Source organism: Polyodon spathula, chromosome 11 (genome assembly GCF_017654505.1).
Source record: "Polyodon spathula isolate WHYD16114869_AA chromosome 11, ASM1765450v1, whole genome shotgun sequence".
NCBI classification, from domain to species: Eukaryota; Metazoa; Chordata; class Actinopteri; order Acipenseriformes; family Polyodontidae; genus Polyodon; species Polyodon spathula.
The window spans coordinates 31,347,852-31,369,270 of record NC_054544.1 but is presented as its reverse complement, the minus strand read 5'-3'; the positions used below and the strand labels follow the sequence as shown (position 1 = coordinate 31,369,270).

At 35.2% G+C, this 21,419-nt stretch overlaps 1 protein-coding gene across 2 annotated transcripts; it reads right to left on the bottom strand.

Annotated features, from left to right (window-relative positions):
- Positions 1-9,170: 9,170 nt before the first annotated feature.
- LOC121323283 (major facilitator superfamily domain-containing protein 1-like) lies at positions 9,171-20,269 on the bottom strand. 2 transcript variants are annotated; one of them, XM_041264251.1, is made up of 17 exons: positions 20,012-20,269; positions 19,105-19,157; positions 17,791-17,903; positions 17,055-17,097; positions 16,778-16,845; positions 16,374-16,482; positions 15,821-15,923; positions 15,452-15,550; positions 14,761-14,872; positions 14,302-14,358; positions 13,707-13,863; positions 13,419-13,516; positions 13,061-13,173; positions 12,812-12,859; positions 12,655-12,715; positions 10,971-11,082; positions 9,171-10,617 (listed from the first exon to the last, which is right to left on the bottom strand). In XM_041264251.1, exons 1-17 carry the CDS (start codon positions 20,184-20,186, stop codon positions 10,558-10,560), a joined length of 1,581 nt encoding a protein of 526 aa, XP_041120185.1. In that variant the 5' UTR covers positions 20,187-20,269; the 3' UTR covers positions 9,171-10,557. The 2 variants fall into 2 exon arrangements, with proteins under 2 accessions (XP_041120185.1, XP_041120186.1); XM_041264252.1 differs by lacking the exons at positions 9,171-10,617; positions 10,971-11,082 and adding an exon at positions 11,089-12,099 and having other exon boundaries at positions 20,012-20,265.
- Positions 20,270-21,419: the final 1,150 nt, after the last annotated feature.

Below are 21,419 nucleotides of genomic sequence, written 5' to 3'. Positions count from 1 at the left end.
ATAGAAAGTGCAAAGTATTGAATCTTGAAGGGTTCTTATTATCCTCACACATTGACCACTGCACTGTAGGTATAGAGTTTATGTGAACAGATTACAGTCGTGGACTAAAAGACCACAATACTAAGCGGTCAATTGTAAAATGCCATAACATTCTGTTCATTAGAACTGGTGTGATGGTCTGCCAGGTCCCTTTTTCTGTGATGTAGAAATCAATAATTGTTATTACAACAAAGCATGATCGCAGTTGTTCTTTGCGCTCTGCTCTGCAAATATGGTGCAGAAAGACATTAAAGTTTGCATTCTTGTTATGTGTGCGTGGTGTGGTGTCTGTGTGTTTCCATATATTAGAAGAGGAAGATGAAACTGATAAGATGCGTTTATTCTGGCTGAGAGTTAATGGTTGATACATGATCTTGTTCAACTATCTTGCACTTTAGCAGGAACAGACAACTTGAAAATGAATTCTCCCCCGAGGTGAAACAAAGGGCATCGCGCACTCACTGCAATGTAATAGCTATCTCGGATGAGAAAAGTAAGGGAGCCAGCTATGGAATTTTCAACAAGAAAAGGACAAATGCGTCTATTAACAATAAAGATGTGCACTTTCCTTATCTCATAAGAAACTCATTAAAATGCAATTTCTGCAAGATTAACCACAGATAAGATGTAAAAAAAAAAAAAAAAGAGAGAACAACGTGGTCTCATGAAAAAAAAAAATAAATAAATAAAATCCCTTGGTAAAAGCAATTCATATGACTTGATCCTAATGGTGAATACCATCACAGGCAGTCGAAGAAAGTGATCATACTTAACATCCTTTCCTCCTGAATAATTGTCTACAGAGACCACATTACTTTGTTGGTAATAAAGCTAAATGCGTCCATAAAGTTCAGTTGTTTTCTTAGCACTGTATATTTAACATCTAACATATTATCATCTAAACTCAACAAATGTTTCTGTCAGGCAGCTTTACATTTGTTTATTTAGTATTTTATTTGATTTTAATGGATGCTGATTTTTTGACTATTTTGGGTAAGTTGTATCTGTGGAGGAGTCAGACACCAGGGCCAAAAAAAGAGCATAAAATGGCCACCATAATGTAATCAGCATATGTTTAAATGAAGGGTAATCCCTCAATAAAACTGCATGTAAATCCATTCAGTTACCTTGGAGCTATCATGGTATTGAGAATTCACTGAAGATGTGACACAAAGAATATTAAAAAAGGAAGCTGGGATTTTTACTGTATGGTAACTGTATGGTAATTAAAATGTGATAAACTAGCTTGATGTATTGTCACACAGCAATTAAAAGCTGAAAGCATGTCAGATAAACATACACAACTGGTTTCTACAGCAGTAATTAACTTTTTTTATTAGCTAAGAAGCAGTTTTCAAGACAACTTATTAGCCTAATAAAGTAGATAGGCTTCACGGACTCAGGACTTAACTTATTTAATTAGTACAAGACAGATTGCCAAACGAGTCTGATAAGTTCAATAAATGTGATCATTGTTCCCTGGCTCGTGTAATTAAAATGCTTAGGGCAAGTTCTCACATTAAAGGACAATGAATTATTTACTAGTACTGATAATGTTTTAAAATCCAAGAGGAACAGAACAATCCAAAACTGCTTGAATAAGTAGCTAAAATATGTATAAGACAAGTTATCACAGTCAAAAGATGAATTCATATTTTACTTGTTCTAACTTTAATGCAATAAATATATATACAAGTTCAAGTGCTAAATGGAGCCCATTGCTGTACCTTTGAACACAACAAGATGCAAAGATGATAACCAAATTATTGCTCTAAAAACAAAGCTTCGGGCCCTTTGACATTTAATATCACAGAAGTGGCATGGTGATGGATGAGTGAAACCCAACCTGAATCCACAGCTTAAGCACATCCAGAGCTTCTAAATGACACCTTCAATATCATTTTAGATACACTACTGGTTTAATTTTCTATAGAACCCCAGATCATCAGAAATTAATTTCAGCTCAATTGTGGAGGTGTGTGAGGAAGACAGATACCATGCAGGCCAGGTAATCAAACCTGTCTATAATATGACAGACTGTGATGCAGTATGGAGATTGTGTAAGTTAAACTATAATGAAAATGTCAACCACACTCCAAAGAATCTGCAGTGATCCATATCAAAGACATCTAACCTATTGACCCTTTTCCTCTCCAGTCACATAAACTGGCACACGCTACTACCTTCTGCACAATATGGCTTTATTGACTACTGGAAGCACCTCATAGCTTGATAGTAACTTAAAGGGTTTCATCCAAAAAGGTCCACATCAGAGATGCTGAAAAAAGACAAATGTATGTATTTACTTGAATGGTGCTGGCTTGTAGTGCACACTTTACACATATTATATACAACAGGAATCATACTGGAGATTTTTTTTTTTCATTAACTTGACGTACGTGTTGTGTTACTGCAGATAGAGCAGCAGTGAGGTTACTGCTGTTAGCTTGAAAACCAGTCTGTGTCAGGTGTCAAAACACACATCTCATTACGAAGAAATACATTGTAGGAGAAACTGGCAGTAAATTCTTAGCATGTGAAAACTTAATGTTTTTAATTTGCTTTCTAGATACTGTAGTCATTAAAACTGCAGGTTCAATTCAAGTGGAAATCTGTATGAATAAAAACAATTTTACTAGAGTTTCTTTGAATTCCCTACCAACATTTAAAAGTATGAATAACAATTAATCAAGTGTTGCAGGCTGGAATAATTCAGTTTTGACCTCACAATGTGACATTTACAGTTTGGTTGTCACTGTCTCTCTCAATCGCATTCTGGCTTAACCAAGTGGGATACAGGCTATATACAGAAATATATAAAATAAGTTACATTGTTTGGTTTTTCAATGTCTTCCTCTATTTTGTATAAAAGACACTGGGCAGGTATGTGTACTTGCAGACTGAGTGTCAAAGTTTTTTCCTGCAGTTTCATTTGCCATACATTACCTTTTCTTATTGACTGATATATGCAAAAGATAATTCCTAAAATATTGGTTTTGACATTTCAATTTGAATACAGAAAATCATCATTATGTAATGTAACTTTCTCACCAGCATGCTGATGGATACCGTTATACGGTTGCTTAGCAACCCTCAAATTACTAATTTCTTCCCTATATGACAAAAAAATACAAATTCAGGTCATAATAACAGAAGCCATTCCCTACTAAAATAATGACAGAAAACAATATTTTTAACAGCTTATACATTTTTCTTCTAGAACAGGCGAAAAAGCAGACATTGCCAGTCTAAAGATACAAATGGAATGCCCATTTAATGAGCCCTGTTCACCCTCAGCTTTAACGCATTCATTATTTTAAGATCCTTTTTTTCAGAGTCTGTTTTCATGAGTTAAATAAAGTTTGATGTTCATTAAACTTTTCTCTCTTACTCTTTTACTGTCAAGAAATGTTTAATGAGTATCACACTCTTTTAGTTAATCAAATCAAAATTTTAAAACTTTTAAATAATTCATGATTTAAAGCTTTGTGAACATGGCACAGTATTTCAGTTAACAAGTCAACAGTGGCATATTAAAATTCATATAATGTAATATTGTTTAAGTATTGGCTTCTCACACACATACTTACATAAACATGCTATGGTGGCATGTAATTTACCACTAACATACACAAAGGCATAGCAAGAAATCGTCTTATTCTCAATGAAAATCTCCATAGTAAAAGTCAATAGTCTGGGGTTCGTAAAGAAATGCATATCACATTGAGTAAAGGTTTGTGAGCATTTTGATTTGTCTTAACATGATAAACAAAAAAAAAAAAATGTAAGTGTGTCTTACATTTCCTAACACTGCAATTTCAAGCTATGGCTGAAAATCTAAATTACCTTTCCAACCTGTAGTGACATTAACCTGAATGACAACTCCACCTAAACAACTAAACACATTCTCAACAGCCACTGTTACTGTAGCACATTAGAGCTATATAACTATTGCTAGGTGACCAGTTTGATGTAGTTACAATGAAGAGTATATTAAAAGTAGTCTAATGACAAGTATAAATAGCAACTGTAGTCAAAACATGAACTAGCAAAGGGGGTGAATACTTATGCAATCAATTATTTTCTGTTTTATATTTGTAATTAATTTAGAACAATTTGTAGATTTTAATTTTCACTTTGACATTATGGACTTTTTTGTGTTGATCAGTGGCAAAAACTCCTAATTAAATCCATTTTGAATAGTTTGGAAGCATTTACATATACTTCATAATTCAGAGAAAAAGAAAAAAAATCTGTAAGCGCTGATTGTGACTTTTAAAAGAGATGCACATTAGCTGACATTTTGGTACACAGTAGAGAGAAACGGATAGTAGACACGTTACAGGACATTAAAACCTGTAAGAGCACATGTAAGGTATGTTTGTAAAGATAACATTGAAATCACAACTATAGAGAAAAAAGTACACAACCTTAAAAAAAATCCTAATGCAAACTACAGTAGGTGATGAATGACATCACAATCACATTAATAAATTTAAATAGAAATGAATGTAGTTGCCATGACATCCAAAGCCTATTACCTCCACTGTTTGTTTTCAAACACAATAACTCTTGACAACGGTATGTAAACATACCAAAAAGATGGGAAGTTGGCTCTTTTGAACAAAAAAAAGTCTGTGTGTGTGTGTGTGTGTGGGGTGTGGGGGGGGGGGGGGGGGGGGGGGGTTATCATTGAGGTTATCATTTAACAATTCAATAAAGTAAAACAATGTCGCAGATTTCTGTGGGTACAGTTTATACGGTGTTGAAAAATGTATGACGTCACAGACACTAAATACTGCAGGATGGGGAATTACTGTATTTTAAAGTAATTCACTGAAGCAGAGTATTATATATAATATATATATTATTATATATCTATAATATATATATATATATAATTATATGTGTGTGTGTGTGTGTGTGTGTGTGTGTGTGTGTGTGTATATATATATATATATATATATATATATATATATATATATATATATATATGTATATGTGTGTGTGTGTGTGTGTGTGTACACATTTGAGCTGCTTTGGTCATAGGAATTTTACCGACCGTGCAAGTAAATACCCCAAAAACCTGTCTGTTTGTCATAATTGGCAATGTTCACGGAGAAGCCCATGTTTGAATTATAGTCTGCCTCGCTTGCTGAGAGCGTTGGCAAGACAATATATTGTGTCTAATAGAATGTCTTGCCGAGGGGAAGCAAATCGAAGAAAAACACACGCGTTTCTTCAAGGCCCTGTCGTGAGTATGATGAATACTGAGAAAGTGTGACAGCCCTGGAAAAAAATCAGCCTTGACTGAATATGCTGAGGCACAAACTAGGAACCATGTCACATTGATTTATAATGAGAATTACGTGCTGCAAGCGTGTTAATAACTATATTAAATCGTGTGCTGAGATTGAAAATTATTATTATTATTATTATTATTATTATTATTATTATTATTATTATTATTATTATTATTATTATTATTATTAATATTTAAATACAAATATCAGAATGCAAATATCTTTAAACGTTTACTAACCCTATAAGAGTAAAAACTACATTCAAACTATTCACATTTCTAACTTCGTAACATCAAATGCTATAGTCGGCTATTTCTGGAATAGCTTTTTGTTGGTTAGCTCAAAGAAAAAAAAACGTTTACCCTACGGGAAATAAAGAGCAGAAAAGGAGAACGCTAACGTGTTGGGTATTTACAGTACAAAAGCGAGAAGGCACTTCGTAAAGCCTGGATGAAAAATGAAACCCATTTCATGTGTCAAACCAGCTGAATAGATTTTTAATGAAATCTTTTCAGACGCTGCTGGTACTGGTAGAAACATACTGCACCTGTGGGACACGAACAGGGCATTCAATATAAAAACAAATGAGCCAAAAAGAGAACTTTTATTAAATTATAAAGGTAATTATTAAAACACCTAGGGAACAAAAACTCCAGCCAGCAGTAACGCGTTTTACGTCCCTGGTGGTTCTGAAACAGACAGCGCTTCTCCAAAACCTACATAACAATCGAGATTATCTTTTTTTTTTTTTTTTTCGTCAGGCAATTACAGTTTTGTCTTATACTCAATACAACTGCTCTAATTTAGTATTTTGTCTGGCATGTTTTGTAAGTCACGGAATAAAATGAATGCACATGTCAATATCCTAATTGTATCTTTAATTATCTGCAGTGCTTATGTTTGATGATTTTAAAAGAGAACGGATGATCAAGAATTTCATTACTTTCGCACTTTTTTACTTATATCATTTGCAATGTATTTGTAATAACGTGTAACTAATGAATGTCGCAAAATGCAATGCTTTGCATAACAAAAAAAAAACCAAACAAACAAAAAAAAAACAAATGTGAAACAAACATTAAATTGAGATTGTTGTGCAATAATAGAATATATAGCCTATGAGTGAGTTACTTCTAGCCCTGGTGTTACTGCAATACATAAACTACAATGAATTCAAGTTTTTAGCCAGATAACAACGTTTTGCAATAACACTTATGAGCGTCATATTTAATGTCGCATTATGAATTCTAGAAAATCCAATTTCAAATCTAAAACACTCGTGTGCAGGTTTGACTTGACTGCTTTTAAAGGTCTAGTACTTTCACTATCAGTCTTCCCGAGCATGCCATCCATCAATCTTTTTTTCTCATTCTTCACAATAAACCCAGATGTGAAACCTTTTTAGTAGATCCCCACATTTGTTCTTCAATCTGTCTTTAAAGTACCTGCTAAGGTATATACATACTACTACACTTCAGCCAGAGAAAGCATTTTCAGAGTTTGTATTGGGCTATTCCCACTTATTTTGCACAGTGCGTCACTAGTTATATGCGTCTTAATTTGCCCAGCCCCTAACAAATTCGATAAATCAAACGATCCATTTACCTGATTGATGTAAAGAGTAAGGAGCGTTTTCTCGCAAGTGCCAGCCCCTTGATACACAGCCCTACATGCACAAACAAAGCAGACAGTATTAATAATGGGATCTACACAAAGATACATGTCGAACACATTTAGTAAACACAAAATTATTCATTGACAAATTACGCGGGTTGAAGAGAAGAACATATATATATATATATATATATATATATATATATATATATATATATATATATATAATATATATCATGCTTTACATAGCATAACATTGTCGCCACATTAAAGAAAGACGCATACAATGCCTCACGACTATTCTTGCTTAAGAAAACGAGTATTAGCGTTTGTTTCATGCCTGCATACTGACCGATAATGAGTCGTTTTCACATCCCATAAATGAGTGTGGAATTTGTAAATACAAATGCATGATCTGCCTGCAGCCTTCACTTTGAAAATGTTCTCTTGGCCAATGAAATGTTTAGCTCTTACATGATTTATACTGAGTCGTTTAGACCAGTAATCAACATCAATCACTGGTCCTTATTCCTGCATTTTGCAGTCCGAGCGGAATGAAGTTCACCCGAGGACAAAATAGCATTGAGTGAGTGCCACTTGTTAGTTAACAGAGGCTCCCAGAAATGTTGACACTTATTACAAATGTTTGTGATACGACAGGTGATTCAACAACATTAAGTGGCATTTTTCATTATAACGTGTGGAGCTATGTGACGAGATTCCGCCTAGAGACGTATTAAAGTAGGAGAAATATGCCAGCCTCTGAAGAAAACGGTTACCTCAGGGTTCTAGATGATATTATTTTCTTTGTTGTTTTGCAGTTTAAGAGGGGAATGCGGCGTTATAAGAAAACTTGAAATACATATTTTCTTATGTTAGATGATAATTATAGGCAATATTATGATTTTAAACGACTGCCCCAAGCATTCTAACATTATAAGATTCCCACATATAGGATATATATTACTTTGAAATCCTTACTTGCATATATAGTACAGCATATCCCAAAACTAAAACAACATTCAGTTTCATGAAACAATAATGTCACTGGATCACACTTCTGTTGAATAAAGTCAGCTTAAAATAGATGTGGCAAAACGGTACAAACACTACATTTGCAAAGCGCTGACACCTAACAGAATTTTACAGCTTGGGACTGCAGCAGTAGATTCTTATTATTGCATTCTGATTGTCACTCTTCCACTAAGAAAGCTGATTTCATCTCTGCCTTTGCCTCCCTCCTGTCTCTCGATTTCCTTGCTCTCACTGAAACCTGACTCTCTCCTTATAATACTGCAACTCTTACTGCCCTGTCCTGTCCCATACTCCGCGTCTCACTGGACGGGGATGCAGGACTTGCCTTCTCCTCTATCCCTCCTTATTGTTTTCTGTCCTCTCTGACCTATCCTCACTATGTTAACACCTTTGAATTTCATGCTGTCAAACTAACTGCTCCCTGTCAACTCCTGCTAATTGTACTGTACCGTCCCCCTGGACCTCTTGCTTACTTTCTTGAAGAACTCGACTATCTCCTCTCCTCCCTCACCTCTCTGTCTTCCCCTAGACTACTGCTACTCTGTCCTGGCCGGCCTCCCTGCATCCACTACCCTGATGTTCTCTTTTCCTCACTTCTCCCACGCTACTCCACTGGTTCCCGATTACTGCTCGCATCCAGTTCAAGACTCTTGTACTCACCTACTGATGCCTTGACCAGACTGAATCCAGCTACCTTCAGACCCTCATATCTCCCTACACCCCACCTGACCTCTCCTCTGCCTGCACTAGAAGATTAGCTGTAATTTTGAATTACTTTTGTTAAGTGAATTCATTTTACTGATAGTCCAGAAGTACAGGGTGATTAGAAAGTATGTTTACCACATATGGCGCATTGATGTGGTAAAAGTACTTTTTAATCACCCTGTATATTATATTTATGATAAAATAGTTTAGTAATTTTGATGTAACACTAATTTGTGCCTTTTGCTTTACAAATGCTGCAGGGGTTGAAGTACTGTTTGGGGAATTGTTAGGGTTATGTGTTGATGGTGTAGTAGTTTGCTTTATTTGATTACATTTTTATTTTTTGGAAAGCCTTTTTTTTTTTTACCTCATACTGTCTACTGAAAAGGGGGTATATGTACTTTTTGTCTTTCAAGTCATTTTACTTGCCAGTAAACAAGACAACACAAGCATGTCAACCCTTAAACTTTAATACATACTATTTCTTCCTGGTATCAATTCATTTGTACTGAAGATTACATGCATTGATTTCAGCTACAGCATTAGATGAAGTTTAAACTACACTACGGGAAGTGACTTAGAACCACAAAGCCTTTAGAACTTTTAGCAATATTTATTTTTTTTTTGTAATTTGTATTTATCAGTTTGTACGCTTGTTTCTTTTGACAGGATACACATGCAAACTAGGCTCAGGATGCAGCTCTCTAGATGAATCAAATGAAACATGATTCTGTGTACCATGATTATTTAGCCCCAACACTATTTCATTATTTCAACAGAGCCCATTGTGTACTTTAAATACACAGCACTGTAAAATAGAACAAGCTTGTATTCAATTTTATTACCATGTTTTATTTAATGTGATCACAGCCAATGTAAAACAAAACAACAAACACAAGCACACCGTTACCCTCTTCACACTACCTAAGTACATGGCAATCCCAGTACTGTGTATTATTTAGGCAGTGTGAAAAAGGTAAAGGTTCCATTGCAATCATATTAGATACCCAGGTATAACAAGGTGAATGGTACTTAGGCAGATTTTACACAAGGTTGCTGTCATTTTCAGAATCCTCCAGTTCCAGCTGCATTGAAATGTGCATTATGGGCAAAAGTCAAATACTTTACAAAGTAAACTGAACATTCTCATCTGATCTCCCAAGAGTATAAAATATGACTTCCTAAAACTCTTTTACAACAAACCTATAAAAACTAATTCTGTTCTAGATGTGAACACTTTTTAAAATATACCATAGTCCTCATTGCAATTTAGTGTAACCTATACATACACTGCAGGTTTGAAGTAAAACAACGTACCTGCTGTAATGTATTGGCCATGTTTAAGACAGCATTCAAGATATTATTCTGTATTACTTTACATGTATCTTTATTTTTCTCCTGTCCGGCAACAAACAATTAAAGAGCATCGAATTGTTAAACTTTGAGGCAAAAAAAGTATTTAGTTTTAAAATATTTTTAACCTTTATCCATTCATTTATTTCATACAGAAAAAAAACATCACTTCATCAAAAGGTGTGTGTGTGTCATGTCAGTTGAATCAGTAATTTAATTACTCCTTCCAAAAGTAGTTTCTTTGGATACTTGTTATATTGCGGACTAATAAAGTTCAATTTTATAACAAAAGTACATATCTTTTGGTGCTTCCCATATGCACCTGTAACAGCTGGCATGATTAAAACTTTGCAAAGGTTTGGTAGTGTAGGTACACATACAAACATATTAGCACTAACTCCCAATTAACAGTATACATAACAAGAAAATCACATTGTCTGAAGGTGTTGAAGGGTTGAATGCAAGTCGCATATTTCCTGGCATTATGAGCAGACAATTTACCAGGCTTCTACTTTAGGACACTTCTGTATGAGAGTGAAGACAGGTGGCTGCAATAATGGTCTGGAAGCTGCAGACAAAAAACAAGGTGGTCATAATGATCACAGCACACATTTTATATATAAATATGAGAGAGAGAGAGAGAGAGAGAGAGGAGAGATCATCATAATACTAATAATAAAGCAATTACACATCCTGTAGTGTAAAGTAGTTTATATAAAACCTCTTCAACGTCCCATGGACAAAAGAGGTTCTGATTTTTTACTCCCCTTCATGTCATAATGTGATCATTTACAAGCATACTTTCTGAATACACAGAAGACACAAGCACACCTTCCATCTTACATTACTTAACCCTTTCCTATTCATCCAGCATTCATTTAAAATCAATAAAATGAACGCATCACTTCCTCCATACTGTACCTGTGCCCCAAGTCTAGAAAGGTAGCGGTTTCTTAATCTGAACGCAGACATTGGTCTCAGCCGAGCCTGATCCTCCCTATTCTGTTGCAGGAGACGCTCCCTTTGCTCAGTTCTGAAATTATATCGGCAGGGTTATTAACAATGTTAGGGTGTACACTGTATTTACTTCACCAATGATTAAGTATTGAAAATATTACATGCAAATTAACCAAACCTGTTGCTTTTGTCTGACATGAGGTCTAAATAAATTGGTTACATCGTAAATAAACAAGACGAAAGGACGTTTTTGATTCAATTTGATTTTATTTGTCATTAGTTGCCAGGTAGACCCATTTAGTTTTAGACACACAGAAGTAAAGTTTCAGACTATCGTTAGACACTATAAACAGCTCTTTAGCGAGTCAATCCCTTGATTACGTGCGTTAGATTTAACGTTACCACAGCTGTGATAAAACAACGTATTTTGTCAGAACAATTTACAATTTGAAAGAATATTATGTAAGTGCTTACGTATAAGTGCGACTGCCCGGCAGTCCATAAATTTAGAAAAAGTGTACAACATTCCTGTCAGGGGTTTTACGATGACCCTAGCATGCTTTTAAAAAAAGTTAACCAGTAAAGCTGGTTTTCTGTATCTTTTTGCCCAATAAATATCTGATCTATAAAGAGTGACTTACCAGTATTCAAATAAAATAAATAAAAACACTAGGAAAACAAATATAATGGTTAAGAATTCAATGAGCGCTACAAGTTTTGAGTTTCATTTTGCTATTAAAAAAAAAAAAAAAAAAAACATGCTAACACCTTTCTGGCCCCTATAAAAGTAAAGAAAGCTCATAAAAAGGTACACATATCTGAACTAAACTGTACTCTATCACAAAATACATTTCTGAACGCAGTGCTCATGTACCATCAACTTGAAGACAGGACTATACAGAAATGCTGTAAAGTTAATCCAAACAGATTAAAAGCAAGTTCGTTTTGGAAACGAATCATATCAATAGCTTTGTGTTAATGTCCAGGATGGAAGAAGAAAAACAAAACAAAAAACACAGATTCTTCAGGTTGATGTATTGGTGACCAGTGGATGTCTACTTCAGGGATGAAGGATGCTATTCAAAATCCTTATCTGCAAGACATTATTATAGTGAAAGTTATTCTGGAAAAAAAGTGAAGTGGTTTCTAGAAAGCCTGCACTTTAAAAACCAACAAGAACACCTGGGATTTTGTTTTTTTACAACGACTTCTTCAGTGTTTAAAGCGTAGTGCGATTACTGCATGCAATGCTTACAGAAGAGAGATTGTTAAAGCTATGTGACAATACTGGATCACCAAGGAACTCTTAATCCTGCCTTGCTCCCAGCTGCTCAGCAGAACATGACAATTACTTTGGACTCTCAATCATGAGACATACAGCAGTGCCATAACCAAATCTTAAAATTCAGACAAAGCAATTAAATTTAGGGAGCTTCATAATACTCTTCCAGATAATACATTTCGCTTCAAAATCCTTGAATAACAGAATTGCTTTGGCACAGTGGTATGGATTACAATTCTAATGGAAACCAAAATAAGGTATATTAAACATTTGAAAAATAAAATGTGCAATACTGCAATGGGGGCTTTACATTATCATATGTGTTAGGGTCATCTGGATATGTAGATCATACTCCATTTTACTTACTCTGCATCAGGAACCGGCTGAAGTTGTCCTCTCTTCTTTGCTGACAAATTGAGGTCCCCTCCTGGGATCAAAAATGGGTTTAACATGTTTAGTTCTTCCTTGGTTATTTTGGGGGTACAGAAGCCCATAATATGAAGGTTTTATTTTAATGTATTACCTCTCAGAAGATCAACAAAATACAGCATAACCACAGCTATCAACGCCACTAGAAAGAAAAAAAACGTCAAACAGAAGCTATCAATACAAACCATATTTTGTTTATTGTGTCATAAACAGAGTAAAGCCAGACACAGGTTTCCGTTTCAGTTCAAACTTACCAAGCTTGTTGCAGGTCCCTTTTACACACCCAAATAAACATGTATAAATAATATTAATAATGCAATGGCAATGGATTGTTTATACTTACAGCACACACATGCACTGAAGAAGACCTCCAGAAATAAGTAACCACGATCGTCCAATATGTAACCAGCAGCTATAGAAATCAATGCAAGACCCAAATTTTGTATTGACTGCATGCTAAAAAACAAAACAAAACAATAATAAACATACCAGTAAATAGATGAAGTAACAGTTCTAATTGTAACCAAATGCCAAGGTAACCAAGGTCAGTTCAGATAAAATGTTTCTGTAACTCAAGATCATACAAAGCATAAGCTGCACCCATAATAGTTACATTCACAGGATCACAATATCAACTCAATGGATTTTTTCTGTGAAGTGGGTAAAATATACCTAAGATCTATCTCAGGTGAATTACTTACAAGCCATAGGCAGTTCCCAGCTGATGTTCTGGAACTACAAAAGCCACCATTGGCCAGAGTGCACAGGCAAGCAAGGAGTAGGAAATTCCAAGTAAGCTCTGGAGATTAAAAACAAATATACTGTTTGTATTTGGAATGTTCTACTTTTTTTTTTTCTTTTTTAAATGGTAGAAAAGCAGGCTCATTGGCTTGTCATTTTACTACACTAAATTCAACAACTAATAGGTTACACACAAAACAATAATTAAATACATAGAGAAACAGTTCACAAACTATGTTTTAATTTACCATTGCAATCCAAGGGTTCCAGAAGGTAAATGCCAACATCATGTGTGCTGCAAGAGTGGTTACAACCGCACACACAACCCAGATGATATTCTTCCCAATTCTATCCACCATGAATCCCAGAACAGGCGACGCCGGAGCCGAGATAATATACACAATGCTAAAGGGAAGAAAGGGAGAGTGGGAGAGAAAAGTGTAACACACGATTTGCTTAACCAATATTTAACAGAGACAAATGAGCTTGTGCACAGGGATCCTAAAGCAAATAAATCTTTCGGTGTTTTTAAATTGCATTCAGGATGAACAATCCCAGTGAGCTTTAGAAGATATGTTTAAAGATCCTGCCTGCACCTTTTTTTCCCCCTGAAAGTAAGTCCTGTACCATTTATAACTGCCACTCTGTGCCACAACATGTAAAAAAAGTCAAGTAATCAAGAGAACTGTCTTTGGCAAAGGGTTTCACAAGATCTACAGGATAGAACTTCATCTTCTGGAACTGAACCAATACCCGAGTTTACACTGTCTATCCGTTTATTTAAACAGTTATTAGTTCACACTCATTCTTGCCCAACAACTTTTTAAACTATCATTACTGTACCTGTTAATTGCTCTGGCTTGTTCTGGAGAAAAGCTGAACTTTTCGATGAAGAAAACCCTTCAATAAAATAAATAAATATTTTATATATAAGCACTGTACAATTGGATATTATAACACTTACATTTTCACTTTCCAGATCATAACTCTGACTGGAAGATTTCTGGATTGCCAGTGTGAAGGTCAATTACTACACATGCCTGCTGCCCGTTTATGAACGTCCACTTAGCAACCAAGAATTTGATAGAACTGAAGTGCTTATTATTTACAAGAGTAAAATACTTGCAGGGTGACTTTTTCAAAATGGAGACTAAAAGGCCTTTTTGTTGCCAGAAAAGCCCATTAAAGTCAACCAAGAGTAGTAACCCATCAACTGCATTAATACCACACGTTAGTTTGCGTAATACATGTCGTTAGTTTTATTGCAGTGCTCTGTTAAATATCCTTTTTTTTCCCACTTACTGTCCAAGTCCAATGAATGGAAAAACTGCTACATAATAGCAAACACAGATAATGAATATCAGCCAGAGGGATATTGAGAAATCCTTCACATCGGACAGCTTGATCACTTCACCTACAGACAAGAGAAACACATTTAAAATAAAAGAAATACCAACACAAAATGAAAACCCTTACATTAGTGTTATATAACATGTGGCAGACAGATCCCTTAATAATACCGCTGTTGTCTCTGGCACTGTATGCGCCCCCACTATGCATTCACTTATTTTGCCTGGCCCTCGCCTCCCGCTTTCGTTCTTTATCGGACATCAGAACTTCAAATCCCATCAACCCTTTCAGCAGGATTGTTCGATCCACAGAGATACCACATCTTGCTATCAGGGATGTCCTGATAGAGGATTTGAAGCTTCACTAAAATGCTGCAGTTGGTTTTAGGTTTACTATGCTAGGAACCAGCAATACAAGTGAGCTTTTACTTGGACCTACTCATTGAGGATAGGCCAGTTCCTTTAACTGGATAAGAGATTTCTAAAAAGTAAAAACCTGTTTTTAAAATCATGCCAAACAAAAAAAAATATCACAGGATGGAAAATATCCACAATGAGGGAAAATAAAGTGCGGTGACGATGATCCTTTATTGAAATCGTCACACTAGACTACACACACACACACACACGCACACACAACTCACCAGTCTCTCCCTGTTTTTTGTTTAGAATCTTCTCTGCTCTTTTGTCCAGGTATCCAAGAAGCAACGCACAGATTAAAGAAAAAATACATGTTGCACAACCTTAAAAAATAAATAAAAATAAGGACTTTTAAAGTGTATTCTAGAATTAACTAGATAACATTACCACAATGTGTCAAAACACATCATGTACAGTACTAGAATTATCAAATGTGAAACTTGGCCAGCATACACGTTTGCACACAACAGTGCTACTGAAATGAATACTTTTAACAGCTGCATTCACAACTTTTTTTTGTCTGGAAATCTGACACATTAGTATCCGAATGTGGTTGCTAACCTAAGAAATAAAAGTACACTGAATACACCCACCAATCAGCAGAGTTATTCCAAGTGTTATGTGGCCTGGAGAGCCTACCAAGCCTTTTATACTGAAGTAGATCCACCCCATGATATTCATGTTTACTGTGCTGCCCTATGGGTAAAATAAAGCATATATTTACATTGGTCTATCATATGAACAACAATTCTATAATACATTTGCACCCCTTCAACATCAAAGCATGCCGCTTAAAAAACATCTAGGAAACAGCTGTGTGTGGCCAGTGTACAAACTGGAATTAGTAAAAGACCTGCTGGCAGCTGTACAATCAGCAACAGCAAGCTGACTTGCAGTTTTTCCCCCAGAAGTCAGCCGTGCAAGGGGCAATCTCTGGGCTTCATACTGAATTTAATGTCAGCTTTACAGTGACCTAAAAAGTGTACCTCTCTCTTAAGCACAGCCATAGATATTACATACATGCTGTAAACTTGAACCAAACACACCGCCAAACAATCATTTTAACTATTTGCTTTTCAGGAATTATTCCAGTTATATTTCACTTTACTTACATCCAAAAATACTGATCCAACTCATTACACTTACCAGTCTGGCCATACTAAGTTGAAGACCAAACACCAGGTTCAGTTCTTTCCCTTTAAACCAACTGACAGCATATGTGTTTTGTGCAACAGCAAGGGATTCTCCACCTATCCTGTATCAAACATATTAAAACAATTGTTTTAACAGACTGTACAAAAAAAAAAAAGGATGTCCTGTCGCCTGTCATGCATTGTAATGTGAAGGGCAATTTTGATAGAAATCATTTATATGACAAGAATGGAAATGTAGCAGTAAAACTAGTAATTTATATGGGACCACACTCGCAACAGAACTTGACCAAGATAATTGTAGAATACGGTGCATTAAATATGTACAATAACAAACAAACTAAATATTGCATTTACAAACAAGAACATTGAGCTGATGTATGAAAAATGTAATCTTACCCAAACACAAACCGCCCAAGTTCCATCAACCAAAAGGCATCAAAAAAAGCACCAGCAGCGAATATTACCTACAGAAGCAAAATATTTCAAGATTAATGACTACTTCAAGAAGAAATGGGAATTCTAAAAGTCATGCTTTTCTACTGAAGGGTTTGATTTAGTCAAATCTAACAAGGTAGGTTTTTAAAGTATTTTAAACAGAAAACGAACAACTAGACTTTTAACTGACTAAATTATTGCTAAAACAATGGATAGAAAAACACACACACACATTTACCTGTCCAACACAGACAAACAGGCTGAAAATGATTGTTCCCAACCTAAAGAAAAAATCAAAACCATTTTGATGTATTTGTTCCTGTGAGTATTGCTGGGTTATTTAGAATAGAGTAAACATCTTGCAATTGAATTTCAGCAAGCAATTCATCTGTAATTGTAAATATAACTGACCTCAGGTCTCATACTGAAACCTTCAATAATTAATGAACAAAGAAAAGAAAAAAAAATAGTTTCATAGCCCTGAAAAACAAGAGGGAATGGTTCATGAAATGAATACATGAAGACAAGCAGGTAATGGTTTGAACAGATAATGTCAGAACACATATATACAGCAGCCAATGCAAACACCCAACCACCCTGCCAATATTTCCAGGTTTAATTCTATTTTCATCAGTGTTACAAATCCTCCATGCAGTAGATGCTTAGATGCAAACAATGCTTTCAGTCACCAGGAAGGGGTCAGCTTATGTGTTACAAAACACAATGTGTTTTTATGTATGGGAAGGGATATAGGAAGGGGTCACATATTTTTGTATGTATGCTTATGGCTTAATATCATAACTGTTATATTAGACATAAATACTAAAGACTGTTAACATCTTTGTACGGCATGTTTCATTCTCTGTCACCTTCACATAAACCTTGAAATCCTACATGTTTATGTATCAAGGCATGTTGCAATTACAAAAGATACTTTAAAAAATACTTTCCATGGCTTTCTTTTAGCTGCTTACCGTATACCAAAAACACGATCCAGCAAGAACCCTCCAAGGAAGCAAAGCACAACATTTGGCCAGGAATACCATGCATACAACTGCATGAACATGGACGTATTCAGATCCATATCCTGTCAAACAAATATCATAACAGGATTAAAGTGAGCAAAAGCACACCAGATAATTAGATGCAAGTTAACTACACTATGCTGCATTATTACAGAGGTCTATGGACTCCAGCATGGTCAGTCTCAGTGCAAGCCTATCAATGTGGAAACAATTGGCAGCAGAATTGTGAGCGTGGACTCCAGTTCTAAACTTTTTCCCTTTTAAATTCCAAGTTAATGGTACAATCTGAGTGCTTAAGAGACCTTGATTAATAGTATTTAGCTGTCTGGTTCTTGTTTCTTAAATTGAACAGGTGTATTTACAAGATCATGATTAGACATTTAAATTATTCTGATTATGATAGTTCTTAAATAACTATATTATTATATATAAGTATTTATATATATTATAGTAATAAGACTAATATTATATTATATATATATATATATATATATATATATATATATATATATATATATATATATAATATATATACACATACACATACACACACACACACACACACACACATACATACTGCAGTGTAGCACCATGTTTGTACAATAAGGCACAGGACCATAAATGAAATACTCACAATCTTTCTGTATATTTGTCTAAAATGTGATAACACCTTCAGTGTAACTGCTCTATATTTTTAAAGCTTTAGCAACCTAACTCCAGGTGGCTGTTTGCATCACTTGTCTCTAATTTGACCAGGGCTGCTCACCTCTGTTTAAACATTGCAAGGATTATTCGAAGAACAAACTCATGCAAACAAAAAGAAATATCACAGACCCAGGTAACCTGCTTGCTTGTCTTCACATAGTAAACTCACTGTATTTACAGAAGGGCTACATGTTGACATACCACATTGATTATTATTATTATTATTATTATTATGAATTCTGTTAACAAGCTAGCATTCGACACAGGGCTTGGCATTGTGCCACGTCCATGTCCTGATCTGATTCTAGGTCTGTTGATTCTCGTCTTGGTGACAGAGACCCTTATTAACTGTCACACTTAATGGAAACGCTGGGCCAAGGTACTAGATAAAACCAGCGACAACATAATCATAGAATCCACTAGCTCTAGAGAATTTAATTTGAATTAAATTGCATAATTTACTTTACCTACCCACACACACATAACAAACTAGTGGAGTTTGATTAATCTTCAGATTTTAAATGGTTTCTATTATTATATTGTCATATGCTGGTTTACCTGCACTATCTGCGTCTGCAGTGCCGCTGGATTGTCATAGCAGAAGTAGCTACCTAGAAAAAAAAAAAACAGTAATTCTTATGTTCACCATTCCTGGAGTTTTACAGACAGAAACACAGCAACCAATGTAAAATCCATTGCAAAACTCACCACTAAAAAGAATTCCCACAGAAGCTATACAGCATGTGATATTTTAAAGGCTAGGTTAGTTGCATTGTCTTGATTGTGCTTTGGGAATGCCTCGTACCAAGTTTCACCATACAGATTGCAAAGACATTGTTATAACGGTTTGCAAATTAAACTAACCGTAATACGATTGCTGTTCGCTACTGTAGCTGCATTACTGTATCCAAGCTGCAAAAGGCAGGGTTAAACAGGAATAGTGCTGTGAACAGCCTTAAGCACTTGGACCAGAGTTGATCTACAGTGGTTATTTATTCAAGTTACACTTTTTTAATAATTCAGCCTCATAGTGTAACACTGTGCCAATTGCACTGTAGGGGATTAGAAGCATTACACTGCTAATGTTTATGCCCTGAAGTATCTGTTGGCATGACATGGGAGATTTAATAGTACAAAACTTTTTATTTATTTAAATTGCCTCGAGTCTCCATTTTAGTTTGTTAATATTTTGTATCTCTGTTAAAAATGTAACACTCCCTACAGCAAAGCCAGGCAGCAGCCACATTGTTACTGACACATGCCAATATTGAACTTGAACTAGACTAAATAAATAAAGCTGTTTGTTTGCATACCGCACACATTCACTCGTAAGGTTATTATTATCAAGTGGTTGAAGTATTTATTTTTTATTTTATAAAATCCTTTCTACGCTATTTATAAGTATGAGGAAACGTTCTATTGTTAACGCGTTAAATAATTTAGTGTCCAGTCAGACGCGACTTACCAAACCCTAAAAAACACATGAATATCAACACGACAATTCTGTGCAGCAGTCTGCTGGGGTCACAGCACGCCGACAGCTGTTTCTCTGAACAAATGTCGTATTTGCTACTTGAAGGGTAAGGTTCAAAATCATCTTCTCCCTCCAGCAGAGGTCTACCCTGTTCTCGCTCCGCCATCTTCCACCTCCCGAAGAAAACACCAACTCGTAATCACATGAGAAACTTCCCAATCACGTTGTGCGGTCATCTGATGTATGTGTTTATCGGTGTACGGCATAACGTAGAGTGCTGTTTGTGATTTGTTATTAAAATATTTTATGTTATACCGGTATTTTTACATTTTATTTTTTGACTTTTTTAATAACACATAACAACAAACAGTTGTCATATGTTTTGGGGGCTGTGTCTGCTTGTTAATTATTTTGCAGTCGTTTGCAGTTCCGGTTTACTGATGTGATACCACGTACAGTTATTACTTACTGTATGTGATGACTGTGCGGAAAAATACACCGTGGTGTAAAATGTACAACCTTCATGTGCATTATCAGCAAAGGGTGGCTTTTCACAGGCGAGAAAATGTCTGATTTCTGTGGTGGAAATAGATATCTCAGAGGCACATCATTGTGTAACAACAGAAGATTATTTATTCTCTATTCTCTCTCAAATAGTATGACATCATAGAATGATCACCACAAAAATCTTGAACTTGTCGTTAGTTTTATATCGCTAACTTATTATGACTGTAACAATGGTAGCCTCAGCCTACCATTTACACGAAAGACAAAGACGCCAAGATGCATAAAGATATATATATATATATATATATATATATATATATATATATAGAGAGAGAGAGAGAGAGAGAGAGAGAGAGAGAGAGAGAGAGAGAGAGAGAGAGAGAGAGAGAGAGTAATGTGGAGACGAGGAGAGAGACGAAAGATGCCAGAATAAACTGAAAAAAGTTTTCTATTTTTTTTTTTTACTAGAATAATAGAATAGATAATTCTGGGATATATCAGTACCATAAATGTCATTTAATACAACCACAACTCATTCTACTTGAGTCATCTGTCAAAGAATGTAATCTCGGAATGACAAACAAGCCTTTCATTCAGCCTCCAGGAGCACTGTGTAATCATGTTGTACCTCATTAATTCAGACTAAATATAATCCTTTTGCCAGGGAAGGAGGTTATATTTCATTATATTAATCAGTGCCTGGGGCAACACACAACCATAAATCATAGTAAGATTATTAGCATGTAGTAAATTACAGTCATTTATAAGTTTTTAACCTATTTAAATCAGAAAATTGCGTAAATACCCTTTTGATTTATTTAATTCTTATTTGTAGTTATTGGGTTTATTTAATGATATATTTTAATGATATAATGGATCTTTACACCTATTA

What these genes read in the sequence shown, in the direction of transcription:
- LOC121323283 (XM_041264251.1), bottom strand. Translation starts at nt 20,186, where the DNA reads ATGGCGGAGCGAGAACAGGGTAGACCTCTGCTGGAGGGAGAAGATGAT. An exon ending in CAAAAAACAGGGAGAGACTG is followed by an intron (nt 14,873 to 15,451) that starts GTGAGTTGTGTG and finishes TCTTGTCTGTAG; the next exon opens with GTGAAGTGATCAAGCTGTCC. An exon ending in CTGGGAACTGCCTATGGCTT is followed by an intron (nt 13,174 to 13,418) that starts GTAAGTAATTCA and finishes TTTGTTTTTTAG; the next exon opens with CATGCAGTCAATACAAAATT.